Source organism: Lampetra fluviatilis, chromosome 51, assembly GCF_964198595.1.
Source record: "Lampetra fluviatilis chromosome 51, kcLamFluv1.1, whole genome shotgun sequence".
Taxonomy (NCBI): domain Eukaryota; kingdom Metazoa; phylum Chordata; class Hyperoartia; order Petromyzontiformes; family Petromyzontidae; genus Lampetra; species Lampetra fluviatilis.
The window spans coordinates 8,732,595-8,752,761 of NC_136325.1; the positions used below are offsets into that span (position 1 = coordinate 8,732,595).

At 49.8% G+C, this 20,167-nt stretch overlaps 1 protein-coding gene across 8 annotated transcripts; it reads right to left on the minus strand.

Annotated features, from left to right (window-relative positions):
• Positions 1 to 1,778: 1,778 nt before the first annotated feature.
• Positions 1,779 to 17,544, minus strand: HAUS8 (HAUS augmin like complex subunit 8). 8 transcript variants are annotated; one of them, XM_078878663.1, is made up of 13 exons: positions 17,507 to 17,544; positions 14,774 to 14,829; positions 13,585 to 13,638; positions 12,720 to 12,750; positions 12,218 to 12,261; positions 11,700 to 11,773; positions 11,203 to 11,356; positions 10,458 to 10,601; positions 9,531 to 9,697; positions 8,112 to 8,270; positions 7,302 to 7,449; positions 6,635 to 6,785; positions 1,779 to 6,000 (listed from the first exon to the last, which is right to left on the minus strand). In XM_078878663.1, exons 2-13 carry the CDS (start codon positions 14,820 to 14,822, stop codon positions 5,883 to 5,885), a joined length of 1,293 nt encoding a protein of 430 aa, XP_078734789.1. In that variant the 5' UTR covers positions 14,823 to 14,829; positions 17,507 to 17,544; the 3' UTR covers positions 1,779 to 5,882. The 8 variants fall into 8 exon arrangements, with proteins under 8 accessions (XP_078734789.1, XP_078734787.1, XP_078734784.1 ...); XM_078878661.1 differs by having other exon boundaries at positions 17,524 to 17,532; XM_078878658.1 differs by lacking the exon at positions 17,507 to 17,544 and adding an exon at positions 17,142 to 17,205.
• Positions 17,545 to 20,167: the final 2,623 nt, after the last annotated feature.

Genomic DNA, 20,167 nt, shown 5'->3' on the forward strand with positions numbered 1-20,167 from the left:
GCTGAATCTAAATGTGGAGGGGGAAAACCCGGAGGTCCCGGAGAAAAATCCACGCGACCACGGGGAGAGAGACACGCACACCACAAATATACAGCAGCAGGCGTCAGGGTCGAACCCACGACCCGCTGTGTACCAGGCGAGGTAGTTAACATCTCCTAGCCACCGTAATGATGATGATGAGAGAGACACGCACACTACAAATATACAGCAGCAGGCGTCAGGGTCGGGGTCGAACCCACGACCTCCTGCGTACCAGGAGAGGTAGTTAACATCTCCTAGCCACCGTGATGATGATGATGAGAGAGACACGCAAACTCCAAATATACAGCAGCAGACGTCAGGGTCGGGGTCGAACCCACGACCTCCTGTGTACCAGGAGAGGTAGTTAACATCTCCTAGCCAACTTAATGATGATGATGAGAGAGAGACACACACACTACAAATATACAGCAGCAGGCGTCAGGGTCGAACCCACCACCCCTGTGTACCAGGCGAGGTAGTTAACATCTCCTAGCCACCGTAATGATGATGATGATGAGAGAGAGACACGCACACTCCAAATACACAGCAGCAGGCGTCAGGGTCGGGGTCGAACCCACGAGCTCCTGCACACCAGACGAGGTAGTTAACATCTCCTAGCCACCGTGATGATAATGAGACACGCACACTCCAAATATACAGCAGCAGGCGTCAGGATCGGGATCGAACCCACGACCTCCTGTGTACCAGGAGAGGTAGTTAACATCTCGCCACCGTGCCGCCCATAGCACCCGTTACGCAATGGCGATGGCCACCCAATCCCCAATCACTTTATCCAGGCTCAAGCCCCTGCTTAGCTTCTCAGCGCTGACGAGTTCGGGCGTATTCCGTGTGATTAAGGTCATAGGCGCATGCTCAGAGCATGATGGGTGTTGCTTTTGGCGCAGCCTTTATGGATGGATCTTAAAGCTATTCTTGGCGTGCGTGGGCTATCGTCTATGTGTCACCAGTGTGATTGAGCGTGTGTACATGTGTACGTCCCAGGGACGAATTAATCAATGAACATTTCCCCGGTGGCTGGTAGAATTGGAGTAAAGTGCCAAGTGACCACTAATCCACAGGCATAGCAGCGGGTATACTGGATGTGGTGTGCCGGGTGCGTGGATGTCATTTTTCCCGAGTAACCGACCCGGACAGACCCGGCTGAAATGAATCCATGGATGTTTGGTGTTTAGATTATGAATGTATAAATATACATAACTTTTATTAATTACAAAAATCTAACCATGCCCTTCACTCAAACCTGAACCAAACAATCACTGGTATATCACAAACTAACATAGACCCTTTTAATAAGCAAACAATAGTTCCCATATTCATCCAGCAGTGGAGTGATTATCACTGATGATGATGCCAATAACCGGGCCTGCAGTGCCAATCACAATTTAACCAACCCACGTTGACCAGCGTGGTGAAGTATGGTCAAACAACCCTTCCCCGCCGTGACAGACACGGGCGCGGTTGAATCATCCTTCACCCAGCAGATGGATGAAAAAAATTAACCCGTAAAAACAAAGTTTTTCACTATAAATCCTTTATATGCGTAGCGGCTAGAGTCCTCTCGTCCTCTGGCTTGAGATGGCTGCCACCTATGGGTCAGATGATTGCCTGCCACCATTAAGCAATTGGTAATTAAATATAATTGTTTTTTTCCTAAAAAGTGTAAAATTTTGAAAAATAATTTTCACGAAAATAAATTGTCACACACAACGAGTCTGTGTGCAAAATGTCAGCTCGATTGGATCACGAGAAATGGGTTAAAAAACGACCGAAAGATTTGCACGATCATAAGCGCGCAAGCAAGTGAACTTAATATAAAGGATTTAAAAACCAGGCGCTGTGCTTGTACATTATTTATTAATTAGTATTACATTGGGGCGGTGGGGCAGTGGTTAGCACACTGCGCTAAGGACCCGGTCAACCACCCCCTTCGGTCCGTATTCCTCCGGCCACGGCTGACATCAGTGTCCAGTGACCTTCTGGACTCGTGCAGCAGTGGACTGGCATTGGCATCAAACCTGTGAACCCATTATCAGTGCCCCCGACCTTATTACAGACCAATTCAGACCCTATTGGTCACCCCGTGTCCTGATAAATCTCGACGTCTATCCTACAAAGCCCCATCACAAGGAAGAAACACAAAACATCGACACAAATTCATTTTTTGCCCGTACTGAAACGGCTGTACGCTGTATGGACCTGAAAACTCAACTTCCCCGCACAAGAATACGGGGTAAACCATATGGAGCGGTGGGGCAGTGGTTAGCACACTGCGCTACGGACCCGGCCAACTACCCCATTCGGTCCGTGTCCAGTGACCTTCCGCTGAACTCATCCAGCAGTGGATTGGCATTGATGAGGGGTGCGGTAGGGAGAGAGGTCGCGAACCAGCGCTGCTTCCTGTACAGTCGCTGAAGTAACCTAATCGTGCGACTCGGCGAAGGGAATTGCGACAGAGCGCAATGTTTGAAGAGTTATCTGCCTCTGTAACCACCCGCCCCCTCCTCCTGTACCCGGCTATTGTTAATACTACCATCACCGTGGCAACAACACTCAAGGCTAAACTCAACGATAAAGGTATATTTTAATCCAGGTGAAGCCCATTGAGCTGTTAGCTCGTTTTCAGAGGCCACCTGGCCACACGTGGTGAGAGCCCATCGCAGTGGCTGATATCATCGTCATCACCACCACACGCAGCCGTAAATTGACCACGCAATTCGACAGCATTGGCCTCAAACAAAGTCTGACTTTGCTGATGAGGCACTGCATGTTGAAACCTGGTCCAGGGGTTTGCATGCATTTAATGCGGAGAACGCGGTCAGAACTAATAACCATGGCGACGCAAGTTCCGAGTGCAATGCCTTCTGGGATCGCGCCGCTGCTGTCACCACCCGAGAATCTGACACAAAACTCACTCAGAGTGGTGCTGGGGACAGAGTGGTGCTGAGTGCCCAAACATCTTAAGCGTCCTGGCTTTCTCATTCCTCAAAGACATTGGCGTTGATAGACATCAACCGCATCAGAACATCACCAGGCCGATGCGCACATCCACTTTATGAATGGAAAATTTAAAGCCACAAGCCACGGCACTGCGATTGTGACAATTACAAAACAAAAAATATGGACCACGTGACGAACCACCGTAATCTACGCTCCTTCAACGGAGGTAGAAACAGCAAAACTACACGGACGAATTTTCTCCCGAAGCCCTCTCGTCGTATGCCAGACCACCTCGACATTGGCATCTGGCTCCTGGACATGACGTCCTGGACATGTGTAAACGAGCTTTGAGGTTCATCGGATTCCTCCAGTACAAAGTTTTGATTGTGATATTGCCTCCATCAGAATAACTATCGGCGAGGCGTCAATCAATGAGCACCGTGGTAACCACTCGTGATGCGCGCTGGCGCAAAGACAAAGGCCCCCCGTCTAGTCTTCACATACTTTTTGGGGCAAGTGCGGTTAGCGAGCACCTATGAAGGCCGGCACTGTGGCACACGAGGGGGTGGGTGGCCAGCAACCACGCCCGGCCGCGACCTCAGATAATGATTAACCAGCAACAATACGGGGAAAGCCTCGGATGTGATAATCATTAACGAGCGGAGCCCACGTCAGGGACTCTCCGTGTCAAGGTGCCGTTGAAGGCGGTACACGTGGTCTCCCGGTCAAGGTTAAAGTTCATTTCTCGCTCAACGGAGCCTTAGGCCGTTCTTATCTCCTGTTTTACAGCCCTGAATCAGTGGTGGACATTACACATTGCTATGGCGGGAGCGAGTCTATCCATAGGGCAACCCGCTGTTGACAGCCCCCACAAAGTCGCACTTGCTGAATCGACCCAGGAGGAAAGTTTGGGCCGAGTCAACCACACAACCAGAGTTTTCATTCGAAACCTTCCGATTGTCAGGCGGTAAAGCGGAGTAGAGGTTACCTGACCAGTAGCCCACGGGCGTAGCGACAGGCATACTGGACGTGGTGTGCCGGGTGCGAAGATATCTATTTTTCCCGAGTAGCCGAGCCGTGCGGACCCCGGCTGAAATTAATCCCAAGCTGTTTGCAATTTAGATTGTGCACACGTGCATTTACCGAACCTGCAGGAGGGTTAATTGCAAACTCGGTCCCCACCACCCCCGACCTCTGAGCCACCCGTTCTCGCAGAGCCTCATGGGAATCTATCAACGTCATTAGCCATGCCCCGTCCACTGCTGGATGAGGGCATCCTCGCGTTCGTCACCGCGCGCGGCGAACAGATCTGCCCGCTCCATCTCCGTGGCGGTCGTCACCTGGCTGCCCATTCCGCAATCGGCCATCAGCCTCAAAATGAGTACCTGGAGCGATGTGAAAATATCGCCACTCGGGAGACAAAGGCGGCCGGGCATTGTTCTGGCCACCCACCCCTCGTGGACCGAGTCGGCCTTCATAGGTGCTACTCGCTAACAGCACTTGTCCCAACGGCCTGTTGAAGGCTATACGGGAGGTCTTTATCTCTGTGGGGACACTGTGGACAGTTTCTCACATCAACGACACTGAGAGGCGACCCGTGCAGCGGGACGCGTCGTTGTCATAGCCGGGTTGATGTTTTGCTCCGTCGTGGGGGACAGCAGTTGTTGTGCAGGCAGCCCTGGGCACATCCACTGCTCCAATATTTACCTTGTAGCGGAGGGGGGGGGGGCGCAGGGGGAGGGGGGTGCATTGGATCCTCGCAGTGTTCCGTGTCCCCTGACTACGCACAGTTGGTCGCTGTCCGCTGCTCCCCTTTGAGCGAGTTGGGGTTGGAGCCTCTCATCTCTTTCTCTCTCATTTATCTTTCTCTGATCTCTCTCATCTTTTTCTCATTTCTCTCATCTTTCTATAATCTGTCTCTTACCTCTCTCATTGTTTTCTCATCTCTCTCATCATCTCTCTTATCTCTCTCTCATCTGTCTATTATCTCTCTCTCATTTATCTTTCTCTTATCTCTCATCTTTTTCTCATCTTTCTATGTCTCTTATCTCTCATCTCTCTCATCATCTCTCTCTCATCTGTCTCTTATCTCTCTCTCTCTTGTCTCTCATCTCTCTCATCTGTCCCTCATCTGTCTCTTATTTCTCTTATCTTTCTCTCATCTCTCTGTCGCGCTCTATCTCTCTCCTTGCTCGGTCGCTCCACATGAGGCCAACGAGAAGTGACCGCACAAATCATTGCGCAATGAAGGTGACAACAACAACATGTGGCATTATCCGAGCTAAACTGCCAAGAATATTCTTAGGAAAAAGCGCCAAAGTTACACACACATACAAACAACATGAGCACTTCTCTAACGCTAAGAGCACTGGTTACGTGAACTCGGGAAAAGCCGTAGCGTTCGCGCACTCGCTGTGAGAAGTGCGACAAAGTCAGGGTCGTGCCAAAGTGTCCTCCATTTCTGCTCTCAAGCAGGGGCCATTGCCCAAAAAAACCATCAGTCTACCGAATATTGTTTTGTTGTCGCAAAGTCTGGCGGTCGTCGCGAGCGACGTGGCGTGCTCGCCAACCCCGAGTATCTCTGAGGCTCGTTGTTGGTGCTGGGCTGCGGTTGCTTCGTCTCAAGCTGTACCGCAATTTTGCTCTCACTTGTTTCCCCTCACCCCTCCCGCCCCCCGTTCTATGCTAATGTTACGTCTCATTTATGGAAAGCATCTTGAAATGTCATTGTGTTTAGACTCCACAGGAACTAGATTTCTTTCGCGGTCGCCGCGCTTATTCAAGCGGATTTTTTTTGTCGTTTTCTTCCCCAGCGACATCGCGGTAGACGCCACCCCCCGCCCCCGTCTTTCGCTGGCGCCCCTACGGCTCCGCCTGGTGAGCGGTCCGGCTCCTTAGACGCGTCAGATCGACGGCGTCCCGTCGAGGAGGAGCAGCACTTCCGCCTCGTTGACCTCCTGCACCCGCAGGCAGAGCTCCTTGAGCTTGAGCGCGTTGAGGGACAGCACCACCTTCTCCACGCTGGGGGAAGAAGAGCGGGGTAGGAGACGCAGAGCGCTCCGTCGTCAGAATATTAATGCGCGTAAACTGTACGCGAATCAATGCAGAGATGAATCGATTCGACGTTTGAGTCGCGGGCTTTACGAATCGCTGTTGCTCAATCGATCCGTCGTTGCATGCTCGGAGGCTCGGGGAGAAATAGAAAGAAGTACCCGAGGGGGCAGGAGAGAGCTCAACCGGGACACATGGCCGTGAGCGGGCAGCCCCTCCCTCCCTCCGTGTCAGCCTCGTCAATTCGTACATAGCCACCTCCACTCAACCGCTAGCCCTGGAGCAGCAAGTGGCCTCACTCTTTCTTGCTTTTATCGTCCCCACCGCCCGTAGGGCCCTGCGTACTCCCCACGCCCACTGTTCAGGTAGCCCAGCCCATTGTTGCCCTTATGCGTCGAGAAGGAGACCAGAAAATAATATCCCGATTTTCGCAAAAGCTTCATTCAGGGCAGCCTTTCCATAACCACGGGGGGGGGGGGCGGGAACTGTCGTCCCTAACCCGTTGCCTCTCCTCTACCGGTCATAACGTCTGCCGTCCGGCCCGGCTCCTGCCCGCCCGGCCGTCTGCCCGGCCACCCGCTCGCCCGCAAGCCATGTCGCTCACCACTCCTCCTCCTCCACGCAGGCCTGCGTGCCGTGCTTGACGTCGGCCAGGGCTCCGGAGGTGTCGGTCAAGCCGGGCAGGCGATCGCGCACAAACCCCGAAGCGTTGGCCGCGAGCGCGCTGGTCTCCGCCAACACATCGCACAGCCGCTCTGATGAATGGGCAAAGACACACGCGCGCGTGCGCACAAACACAGCAGCAGCGGTATAGGATTATAATAGCAATCGTAAACATAATTTCGAGCCCTTTTTCCAGTCCACTGCTGGATGAGGGCCTCCACACGCCGTGTCGGTCGCGTGGATTGTTTTCTCCTTACTTCACCACGCTGGCTCAGGGTGGTGAAGGGGAGGGGGGGTGGAGAGCATAAACGTTGCAGCATAGTAGAGTATAACAAGAAAGTCTGCTGCACTGCCATCTCCTGCCCACCACACAGCCACGCAGCAGCCTATAACACCTGCTGTATGCGTGGTGATCATCCATCCGAGCACTATCCAGGCTCAAGCCTGCTTAGCTTCCGAGATTTGACGAGTTGGGGCACACTGCGGGTGATTTGGTCATCACGAAAATGCACAGCGCCTGCCGCCAGGGCCTTTGAATAAATAGGTGACTGGCGCGTTTCTGTCAGACGCTCCACTTTGTCAGGGCGTGTCACGTGGCCTTGGCTCGCCTGATAGAGCCTGCGTGTCCTGGTCGGGCACGTGGATGTTGTGGAGAGGCAGGCTGTGTCTCGTGGCCTCCAGCGCCTCGCCAAACGCCCCGTACGACTCTTTGAATCTGCCCGGCAGCACCTCCAGCAGCGGAGACAGCGCCTGCGTCTGGGGGGAAATATTTTTGTTACTTTAAACCACATTATAAGGAAGAAAAAATAATGAATTGTGGAGAGCATTCCAACACGCGTAGTCGAGGCTACGTCGCGCCTTGAACGATGTCGCCAGACATCATCACGATGTCGTGTGACATCATCGCCTTAGCCGAAAGGGCTCCGTCTATTTAGCGCCATTTCGTGTTTATCACTTTGGCTCTCTACAACACCCTTAAGCTGAACACATGACAAGTGCTGTTAGCGAGCACAAGAGGATGGTTGGCTAACATCACGCGCCTTTATCTTCCAGTGCCGATGTTTACACAACCCCAACAGATACTGTACTCAGTTTTAAGGTGGAGTCAACCTAGGGGGGAGGCCCAGGAGCAGTTCAGATAAATCGTCACCGATGTTGACCGTGAGCGGGAATCCAACTCGGGTCACCAGGTGTGTAGCGCAGCACCATAACCACTACACTACCGCTTCCCTGCACGTAACACATTATCACAACACAACAAGACACGTGACAACATAGTCATTGGGCAGCACTGGGGTGGCGGGGGCATCATGAGGGTCAACCATGATAGGTGGGGGCGGACAACAGCACAGCGAGCGGGGGGGGGGGGATCACGGGGGGCAGCAGCAGAACACGTCCACACACACACACACACGCACTTGTTGGGCGAGCTGCTTGTTAAGGGGCACGGCGTGTTCCAGCCTCTCGCTTAGCTCCCGCTTCCCCTGCAGCTTCCGCGCCAGCCGCTCGTTCCTCTTGAAGCGGCCGCGTTGGCTCTCGCGCTCCTCCTCCTCCACGCGCCGCGCCCCCTCGTCGGCCTGGCCGTGCACAGGGCCAGCCGGCAGCGTGCAACGTCCGCTCAGCGCTTCATTAGCGACGCGTTTCATCGCGTGACGCAAATTGCGAAATGCGATTGGTTGTTACAATCCCGATGTGGGCAGGGGTGGGTTGAGCCAGCCAGAAAGGGGTGGAGCTATGCTGCTGTAAGAGGCATGGCCACACCTCCTTGTGCAACAACTCGCTCAGATGTGGACAAAGCGGTTGAAGGTGACGATGAAGTTGTGGGCCCGGTTGAAGACATGAGATGGCGCGTGAATGGTTCAAGCCCCATCTTGCTGATACTGCGACCCATGAAACTGCCTCCGCATTCCACACCTTTTAACTTTGGTCTGTGCTTAAGACACAGAGTACAAACTGAGTGAACGATTCGATTTAAAACCATAAACGCCAAGTCTGTGTTCAATGAAGACCTGCGCCAAGGGTCTAAACAAACCACACAGCTAAACAGCCCGTGACCAAATCACCCGAAATGTACCCGGGTCTCGTCAGGTCTCACAAGCCAAGCAGTAGTTGAGCCTGGATAGTGGTTGAAGGTAAGTGACCGATGTTATAAGTTGCGGGGGTAGAGCGGGCAAATGTAATCACTGTACTGTATCCTTACGCTCGACACCTCCATCAAGCCGCAACGAACCAGCGAGGTGAAGTGTGGTCAAACAACCCCCCCACCCCACCCCTACGAAATCGCGTGGCATGGGGAGGCCATCATTGAGCAATGGATTGACAAGAGGGCTGGGTATGTGCACATATACGGCGAGAAGGGGCCTGGGTTTGTGTTCCAACTCTGGAAGCTTTCCGTGTGGGAGTATGGGTTTACTCCCATTAAGCTAAACAAATAAACACAATGTAGCTAGTAAATTAGCCAAATATACCCAATGCTGGAAAAATTACCTAAAAATTACTCAATTGGGATCACAGTGGCAGTATCGACCCCTACTGCAAACACATGGCAGGAATCTCCTTAAAGTCTTGAGACTCTGAAACCTTCTTGGGTAACCAAGCCTAGTAATAATAATGATAATTCTTAACATACTTTAAAACAAAGAGAAAAGGGATGAGGAATGGGCGTCCACGATAGAGGGTTGAGTAGAGGTTAGGGCAGGGGATGGAATACATATAGGGGTGGGGGGAGGGAAGAGGAAAGAGAATGGGAAATGGAGAAAAGGTGAATATGATAAAAATGCACATTTACCCTCACACACGGAGGGAAGATGAAATGCGGTTACAATGCAGGACCGTACCTGCAAGTATGTGTACAGAGACATGAGGTAGTCTGTGTAGAGCAGGCTCAAGTCATCGTCCGTCCACGTGCGCTTCTGCGGCTGGTATGACAGGGTACCAACGTCTGTCTTTCGACGGCCGCTGGGCGCCGTCACCTGGCTCCCCTTCCGCCTGGGCTCGTCCAACGCTGCCAATGAATGTCCGACGTGCAGATTCGTCGTAAAATTGACAACTCCTTACACCCCCCACCCCCCCCCCCCACGATTTTATCACGATTGCACCATCGGCGTCACGACGAGAGTTGAATAATCCATTGGAATCTCTCACAAGGCAGTGCGCACAACCCTTCGTGACAGATGTCAAAGAACTACCTCTGACATCCATTCTTCAAGTGACAATCTGGTTCACACGGTAGGGAGACAGATCTTTCCCAACTGCCCTGTTACAGAGAAAAGTTTGTGGCATGACGGTGAAACAAAGTTAATTATTCTCAGAGCTGGAAACTACGCAAAAGAAGAAAAAAAATCTTACGTTCCATTGTATGTGTGATCATTGGTGATGAGGCCGAGACCACCCACACTATACACGTCAAAAGCCGGTTTTTAAATTGCGGGTGGCTGAACCCGAATTCGAACTCTGGATCTCAGGTGGTGCGAGCTCAGTTCTCCGAGCCCTGAGCCACTTGGCCACATCTGGAAACACGAATCATGAAATATCAACTGGCTGATTTGCATCGTAATGGTGATGCAGCCGAAGTCGGACATCACTCATTCCCCCTCTGCTACACAAGTAAACTTCCTTCTCCCAGCCATCTGTGTTGTCAACTCCCTGCCTATGTTCGATGGTGGTAATGACGGTTGTAGGTGGTTGTGGGAGGTGATGATTGCAATTATGGTATAGGTGGTGGTGCTGGTTATAGCGATGGAGGTATGGACGTGAGATCTCACTGGACAGCGCCGACACATCCCAGGATGGCAGAAGCGACAAATCGGGCCCCATGTCCAGCGTGGACTGCAGCAGCGAGTGGTCGGACTCCGGGAGGATCTCGGCCACTGTGAGCCTCCTGCAGACTTGATTCTGCACCGCCGAACCTGGCCGCGCAACCCCACCGGGAACACGAAACACAGGACTAAGGGAAGGGCTCCATCTCTACAGCAGAGCTATTCCACTGGCGGCGCACGTAGGGTCAGATGTGGTCCACGAAGGTTTTTGGAGTGGCCCGATAAACTAATCAGAAATGTGGTGAAACATGACGTACCGACAGAAAACAGACTAATACACAATGCGAAACACATGCTTTACGAACACAAAACACTAATACACGTGATACACATGCCTTACTAACGCAAAAGATGCACATCGTGAAACACATGCTGTACTAACACCATGGTGACTCAAGGCAGGGACATGTGATCTCTAGCGTAGTGGCCTGAGCAACCTCCTGGGGAAGTGTGGGGCGGGGGGCCAGTGCTCTATATTGGGGGGCCGCCATACCACATAAGGTTGTAAACCGTCCATCTTATCCGATACCACAATGGTCGTAACATTGACACCATGAACTTTATGCACTATTGCACGTCCTTTGCAATCTGTCGGCTGTCACCGTCATTAGCGCAGTTGGCTACGTACGGTGGGATAGAAGTGCAAAATACGTTTGTACTTTAAATCATTCATCTGCCTAGCGATCGTTACCAGGTACGGATCTTTTGCTGTGCGCGGGGGAGCCCTGCTTTACGGCGGATCCCATGGGCGGCCCAGGCTTGGTCTTGACAGCCAAACTAGGCCTGGGGTTGAAGCCCCGGCCTGCATAGCCATGCTTGGCAAGCGACTTGTTGGCCAGCAACGTCTGCACGCATGCAGCCATCGTGCGTCACAGGACGAATCAACACAAAGCACAAACACACACACAAGACACAGCTCCGGGGAATGTGCATCTCGTTTGAGGAGTTAAAAATGGAGGATTTAATATAAAGTCAGATTTTAAACAGCAAATTATTTTAGCGTTCTCTGATCATTTACACGATAATGGAACGTGTTTTTGTGACAAATATTTATCTGCAACAGAACATGTTGGAGAGTATGTTTCCTTGCATGCGGATAAAACATGTCTCACGTGAAGTGATTTCGGAAGTTGAATCTTACATTAAAAATCATGAAATTAACTTGCATAGTGTTGAACAATTACTTACTTTATCCAAGTTGCCTCTCTCGGCTACATTTGCAGCAGACTGCTTGTATCGCGATGGAACACTCCTGCCTTGCGCTAAGAGACAGGAATAAGAAATCACGATGAGAACCAAAGTGGACACGCAATTCTGCTTCTGTGAACACGTGCACGTGTACGGCCCATATATCAATCCATTTCTGGATGAGGGCCTCCGCACGCCCACGCCACGTGGGTGTTGGGGGTCATTTGACCATACTTGACCACGCTGGTCAGCAAAGGTTTGAGAATATGGGGAACACAGATGGGGGAGCATATAAGTAGAGTGTAACAGTGCATTTTGATGCACTGCCCTCCACGATGTAGCCCTGTAGCCACCTATGATAACCTGTTTGTGCGTGGCGGACACCCATCCGAGCACTGTCCAGGGTCATCCCCGCTTAGCTTCCAAGATTGGGCGCATTCTGGGTGATTTGGTCATGGGTATCAATGTGCACGTAGACCCAGAACCTTGACTAGAAGTCACGGAGCAATGCTACTTACAAGGCATGCTGGGCATCATGGAAGTTTTCTTTTTGTTCATGACTCTAGAAAATGAGCAAAACAAATTGACGCTTAATACACGTTAGGGCGTCCGCTGGACGAATGAATACTCGTGGCAAAGAGCCGGAGGCACCCCGGCATTTTCGCTTGACAAACACGACGCTTCGATCACAGGAAGGCAATCAAGAGTCGTCATGTCAAGAGACGGAGTAGCCAGTCGGAACTCTCGCAGAGCAAAGCTAACGGGTTAAAAGAAGAGCCAATGTAAGCGGATATCACAAAGCTACCTCCGAGATATATTCGGGTGAGCTCTGCTTGACACAGAAGGGGGCAGCACCTTCCCACACGCCCTGCATCACGTCGACTAGCCAGTACAAATATATAGCTGCAGAACCTGGTCCTAATTAATGCATTGTTCAATGAGATGTATTGCTAATGCCATGTTCCCCTGCTATAGTGTGTGAATAATCAATATTTTTGCCCAATAAGCAGAATTGCTTACTTTGCGTTCGAAGAGTCAGAATTCTGCAGACCTGCACATCAAAACAAGCAAGGTTTTTTTTTATTCAGTCATAAAAACACAGTTTTGCGTTTAAACATGATCGGCCTTTCGGTCAGATACTGAAGCACCGGACCAGGGGGACGCGATTTAAATTAAACCACTGCGAGGAGGCAAGCAGGCAGTGTGCGCCTCGTGGCATGATGGATCAAACTGGGATTTGGCTCTTTCCCAGAAAATGCATTTAAGGGCACTCACGATGCGAGGTAATGCAGCGCTTTCCGAGAAAAGCAATTCATTACAAACACCCGACCGTTCTAACACGTTCCCTAAATGACGAGAAACTCATCAGACAGTACAAATCTAGCAGAGCATCATGACTTTCAAAAATCACATCACCCAGTGTGAAAGCCGCAATTCAAGATGCACCAGGATAATTGAAATGTGAAAATAATGAGACAGAAGGATATACACAAGGTTACCGTATACACCTGCCGTACAGTTATTGATTCAGAATTTAGCAGATGGCTAGCGAGAGAAACTAACAACGGAGTGGCAGCCAAGGAGGAAACGCGCCCAAGAATACGGTCGCCGCGGACGTGAAAAAAAAAAATTATCTCGTGCACAGGCACCAGATGAATTATTACATCGTAGGATCGTGAGAGATGGCGATGGCTTGGGGAGTAAATTGAAACATGACCTTTCAGCCAGACAATGTGGCACATGCCTGTGATCGTGATTCAAGGTGAAGATTTGGATCCCGTAAAATATTTGTCCAACTGGAAGATGAGCAAGCGGGTAAAACCTCTCGATTAACAAGAAATCGGCCCAAAATCTCCATGTAGCAGGGACCCTAGTGCTTGCGTACCTGTGCTGGACTCCGATGAGGTTGCTCCACTTGAGTTGTCACTTTTACTTGAGTCTAGGCGGGAGGGGGGGGGAATCAAATAAAAAGTCTGACGCGCACCATCGCCACGCGACAGTCCAGCGACTTCAAAAAGCACGCGGTGTGCATCCTCACAATAGCGCGGGTGAGTATAAACCGCATCCCGCTTACAAGGGGGGTTTTTATTGGGAGCACCCCTGAAACTTTTCATTGGGGAAAAATTAAAAAGGCAAATTACACTGCAAAACTGAAACAGTGTAACAAAACGATTCTGACATGTTGTTCGCTGCATCTCCAAGCGGAGCAGATGCAGCATGTTGTCAGGCAGTCCCAGTTTTGTAGTTTTTCAGTGCAGCAACCGCTTTATTTGCATTAAATTGAAGACAAAAAAGCAACCTAGGCCCTGATCGGGCACATTTAGGATAATTTGATAATAATCGATTTGGTTTGGTATCCCACGCCTTCTTCTTGGTTCTTTCAGTAAAGTCACGTAGAAGGAAAATAATTAAAATAAAACATAATAAAATAATTCTCACGACGTTTAGGCCACAACGCAAGCAGCCGTCTTCAGGTGGAGAACAGGTCTGTCGAGAAGGCAGAGTCGAATTCTCTTCTCGACAGACCTGTTCTCCACCTGAAGACGGCTGCTTGCGTTGTGGCCGAAACGTCGTGAGAATTATTTTATTATGTTTTATTTTAATTATTTTCCTTCTACGTGACTTTACCGAAAGAACCAATTAGATGAATCCCTGCAGTCACGAAAGCTTTAAATCGAAAAAAAATCCCACGCCTTGTTTATAGCTGAAGGTTGCCACGAATGCGCTCTGTTTAACAGTTTGCGGGAGTTTCACAGGAAGGGGCGATGTTAGCTTTGTGCAGTAATAATTTTTTTCAAATTTGGCCAATTTGGACCACGGCACCAACGCATACGATAGAATGCTCCTTTCGACGTCAACAGATCTTGAACGTCCACTGCTAAGCAGACCGCGAGCGATATTACACGGTCACTGACAACCTGCAGTCGTAACCAGGGTGGTCTGACAGAATTGAAACACAGGCCTCCGTGACAAACGGATAAAACGCACTACCACCGGCCGCCATGTGTCAAGAGGCCGAATCGACTCGTTTCTGGGAATTAAAAACGCGCGACTATGCATGGCGATTTGATTACCTTCCGCCGATGGGATGGAGACGGGCATGACGCTTCTCCTTCGGGCCATTTGGTAACTGCAAGGTGAGTGGGTGACACGCAGTCAATGAGCTCAAAAATTAGTCTTCACTCGGTTAACGTTTTTAATCCGTTCCACGAAAACTACCGTTCACGAAAATAACTGTAATCGAATTCTCTTAGAAGTTGAAAAATAAGTTTAAAAAAAATCACCGAGCCTGCACTATAGTTGTTTTCCCACTGCCCAAAGCAGAAAACGAATGTCAACAAAGTCAGTCGAAACGCTCATAAATGGGCGTCGCCGATTGGCTGAGGGCACGGCTCAGCCCCTACTTACGAGCGCTCGGATTGGCCGAAATTGGCGCACCGCGTGCAGAACGTAAACACGGTACCGTGACGTCACAATGTTAAGTCGAAACCATGAGGTCGCTATGGAAGGCGAAACGTTACACGAAAACCCGTTATCCGGTGTCACTGCTAACCGAGGGCCTAATGTAATGTGTAGCCCGTGTTTTCAATCCACTGCTGGATGAGACCCCCGCTCCCCAAACCCCTCGAAATGCTTGTCGCTGGGGATATTTGATCATTTACATCACCACAACGGTCAGTCCGGGTTGGGTGAACGCGGGAAGCGTAGACGTGGGAGCATAGTACAGTACAATGGGTGTTGCCCTCCTCATCTATTGCCCCGACACGTTGCCTGCTCTTGGCCATCACCAATGTCGCTGTCATCACTACGACAATCTTCATCGCTTCCATCATCATCGTCATCATGAGCCATGACCACACTCGGCACGCGCGAAGCAAGGTTAAAATAAGTAATATTTAAAAATACTTTTTTTTAAAAACACGCTTTAATGAAATGTAGCGTAATGGCAGAACTCCACGACTCCAGGAAGTGGCCCCGAAGTTTGCCATAACGTAAAGGACCATGGTGATTTACAGCCAACGACATTTGAGTGTGGACAATTAGACCCAAGCTGAAACATAACATATAAAAAATAATGTTTACAAATATTTTTATATATTTTTTGATAGAATATAGTATTGTCATCAGTATGACATAAGTATACCAAGTTTGCAGTCGATACCACATTGGCAAGTGGGTTAAAATTGAGTTACAAGATTTGAGGATACGACAACAATAGAGTTAAATAAAAGCGTGTAAAAATAATTGATTGTTAACGGATTTACCCAGCAAAGCCACCACGGATACGTTGGTTTTCATTTAATTTTAAGACGTGTTAAGTCACATACTCTTAGGTTTTTTCGGTAAAGTCACGTAGGTGAAAATAAGTAATAAAATAAAAAAAAATTGAAATAAAATGATAAATCATGTGATTCTAAATAATTTTATTTCTATTATTTCTACTTTTATTATATATTTTTACCTACGTGACTTTACCCAAAAAACCCAAGAGTATGAATCCTTGCAGTCACGAAAGCTTCAAATCTAGTGTTAAGTTACGTAATTACGAGTGTTTATTAGACACGTGGGAGGAAACGCAACCCACGCGCGCGCGCGAGGGGGCAACACGCGATCCCCAACCAACTGGAGACGGATGGCGACGAGTCCACGTGCTGCACTTGAGTTCAAGTTAATTTATTAGGTATCGCCCGGTGAGCCATTCGGCTCTTGAATCGGGTACAACCGCAACAAACAGAAAACAAAAACATGAACAAGAAAACATCTTAAAGTGACTAAGTGCAAACAGAAAATCCAAGAAAAGACAGCAAAATATTGCTGAAAAAGCACCGTAGACCAACGCTGTATGCAAAAATCCCAGTGGGATGCGAGTCAAACAACAACAAAACAACTTAGATTAAGGCCATCAGTCTAACTCTGTACTACAACAAACATGAAAGCAATGTAACAGTGGTCATAGGAACTGACGGAATTTTCACAATAAACGACATAAACAACATGTACTACCAGACCCTGCAGCCATAGCTGTCTGCACGAGTCACTTGTGGCCGATAACCCCCCACACACACAACCCCACACGGCGTGGGGAGGCACTCATCCAGCAGTGGATCGAGAAAGGAGGTTGCAAAGACCGCTCACTCCACCAGGACTCAACACATCGTCCAGTGCCAGAGGTCACGAACCCGGCCCGAATTGCCTCTCATCTTCTATCCCAAGCACTCTCCCTTCTCTAAACTATCGCGCCTACTCCGCACTCTCTCTTCTCCCCTCCTCACCTCGTCTCTCTCCTCACCTCTCCTCACCTCGTCTCCTCACCACGTCTCTCCTCACCACGTCTCTCCTCACCTCTTCTGTCCCCTCCTCACCTCACCACGTCTCTCTCCTCACCACCTCTCCTAATCTCTTTTCCCCTCCTCACCTCTTCTCCTCCTCTCCTCACCTCACCACGTCTCTCTCCTCACCACGTCTCTCTCCTCACCACGTCTCTCTCCTCACCACGTCTCTCTCCTCACCACGTCTCTCTCCTCACCACGTCTCTCTCCTCACCACGTCTCTCTCCTCACCACGTCTCTCTCCTCACCACGTCTCTCTCCTCACCACGTCTCTCTCCTCACCACGTCTCTCCCCTCACCACGTCTCTCTCCTCACCACGTCTCTCTCACCACGTCTCTCTCCTCACCACGTCTCTCTCCTCACCACGTCTCTCCCCTCACCACGTCTCTCTCCTCACCACGTCTCTCTCACCACGTCTCTCTCCTCACCACGTCTCTCTCCTCACCACGTCTCTCTCCTCACCACGTCTCTCTCACCACGTCTCTCTCCTCACCACGTCTCTCTCCGCCACCACCGCCCGCGGACAAAAACGCCGCGCGGCACGCCGTGTGGGTGGGGGCGGTACCTCCGGCAAGACGACGGCGCGCGATTGGCCGAGGCGCGCTCACGTGACGCGAGTCGGTAGTCGAGGGGAGGGGGGGCGGGGCGATCGAGTTTTTGGCGGGAAACGCCGCGCGGCCTCTCGCTGCTGGCGAAAGTCGCCGCCACTCCGCTGCGTGGCGGGACGAAGTCAAGTTCAAGTTCATTTATTTTGTTTAGATTCTAGATTTGAAGCTTTCGTGACTGCAAGGATTCATACTCTTAGGTTTTTTCGGTAACGGTAAAGTCACGTAGGTAAAAATAAATAATAGCGATAATTTTTCCCTATAAATAAATAATATTTTTTCTATACATCTTTCTTTTTTTCTATTCATTTTCTATTTCTATTATTTTTTGGTATAGCCATGTGAGCCATTCGGCTCTTGAATCGGGTACAACCGCAACAAGCAAAAAACATGAACAAGAAAACATCTTAAAGTGAATATGTGACTGAGTGCAAACAGAAAATCCAAGAAAAGACAGCTAAATATTGCAGAAAAAGCACCGTACACCAACACTGCAAACATCCCAGTGGGATGCAAGTCAAACAACAACAACCACAAGACAACTTAGATTAAGGCCATCAGTCTAACTCTGTACTACAACAAACAAACATGGCCAAACTAAAAAACTTTTCGAAATCACCAAAATAAAGCCATGAAAGCAATGAAACAGTGATCATAGGAACTGTGACCGAATTTTGACAATAAACGACATAAACAACATGTACCACCAAACTCTGCAGCCATAGCTGGCTGCATGAGTCACTCCACAACAGCAGAAGCATCAGTTGGAGTATCAACATTTTTCAATGCACCTTTAAGATCAGCGCACTAAATCAAAACACAGATCATACTTTGCAGCGATCATCCAGAGCGAAACAAGTCAAGCGGACACGGCGAGCTCAGTCGTATCCATGCTTGTTGTTATTGTTGTTGTTTAACATTCGGTGGTGAGGTATGGTTAAAATTACCACACCAACCCCAACCCCCTCATCCAGCAGTGGATTTACCGAACGCACAATGCTGAGCAGTCGGTGGATGGTAACTCGGCTAACAACATCGCAGAACAGCTCAACACATTCGCCAAATAACCCCACCGCGTGGCCTTAAAAGGGAATTGTATATATCACAGGGTAAACGTTTCGGGCAATGCCCATTTTAAAATCCTTTATATTAAGTTCGCTTGCTTGCGCGCTTACGACCGTGCAAATCTTTCGGTCGTTTTTTAACCCACTTCCCGTGATCCAATCGAGCTGACATTTTGCACACAGACTCGTTGCGCGTGACAATTTATTTTCGTGAAAAATGTTTTCCAAAATTTTACTTTTTAGGAAATTTTTTTTTCATATTTAATTAAAGATACCAATGTGATAAAAATGAAACTCTTACACAGGAAAAACAGAAATGAATAATAAAATAAAACCGATGCCACGCATATAAAGGATTTATAGTGAAAAACTTTGTTTTTACGGGTTAATTTTTCCTCAGTGCTGTGCCCTCAGTATTAATTGCAGCGTCACCGAATGTTCCGTAACAATATCAAACATTGTCACCCATCATCTGGGACATCCCCTGCTGATGAGCCTAGCGTGGGGTCGAGACTAAACACGGAGTGGCAGCTACAGGAGGGAGGACGCCCACAACAGCAGAGGAGGCGTCATCCAGCAGTGGATCGATCATGGCCATAAGTGCCGTCCATAAATGACGTCACGCGTCCATAAATTACGTCACACGATTTTGGTCGATTTGACCCCCCCCCCCCCTCTTCGTCACACGGCGTTACAAAAAGTCAGACCCCCCCCTCAAATATGACGTCACAAAGCGCTGCCCCCCCTCAAAAATGACGTCACAAAGCTCTGCCCCCCCCCCCAAAAAAAAACTAAAACATGATTCAAATCGCTTTAAACTTCATTAAGTAGAACGTGTTGTCTATATTCATTTAGAGTTGCGCATTTTGATGTGACGTCACATTTCTCAAACCCCGCCCCCCCCTCATCACACAGCGTCACAAATCTCTGACCATTTATGGACGGCCCCATACTTCACCACGCCGGTCAGTGCGCGTCGATGGCGAAGGCAGGGGGGTGCATCGAGGATGGGGCAACATAAGTACGGTACAACAATCGCTGCCCATCCTGAGGCTGAACCAGGCTGAGCGCCTGCTTAGGCTTTGCGGGTGATCTGGCCACAGACATCCCCCCCCCAGCATCTTCCCACCCCGCAATGCACATACACTCTCCGTAAATCTGCATGGCGAGGTGGTATTAATTAATCATCGGGGCTAATTGCTAAAGATGCAATCAGTCGGCACGCTATGCGAGGAGTAAGCGAGTGGTCACGGGGTCGTGGTGAGTTACACTCATATCGCTTCGCCGACTCACCGCTCGCCCTGAATTGATTTCACGCAACATCAATTCTGGCCAAGGGGCCGTCCATAAATGACGTCACGCACCTAGGGGGGGGGGGTCAGATATGTGTGACGATGTGTGACGAGGAGGGGAGGGGGGGGTTTGAGAAATGTGACGTCACATCAAAATGCGCAACTTTAAATAAATA

What these genes read in the sequence shown, in the direction of transcription:
- HAUS8 (XM_078878663.1), bottom strand. Translation starts at nt 14,822, where the DNA reads ATGGCCCGAAGGAGAAGCGTCATGCCCGTCTCCATCCCATCGGCGGAA. An exon ending in CTCATCGGAGTCCAGCACAG is followed by an intron (nt 12,751 to 13,584) that starts GTACGCAAGCAC and finishes TTTGATGTGCAG; the next exon opens with GTCTGCAGAATTCTGACTCT. An exon ending in CTCTGTACACATACTTGCAG is followed by an intron (nt 8,271 to 9,530) that starts GTACGGTCCTGC and finishes GTGCACGGCCAG; the next exon opens with GCCGACGAGGGGGCGCGGCG.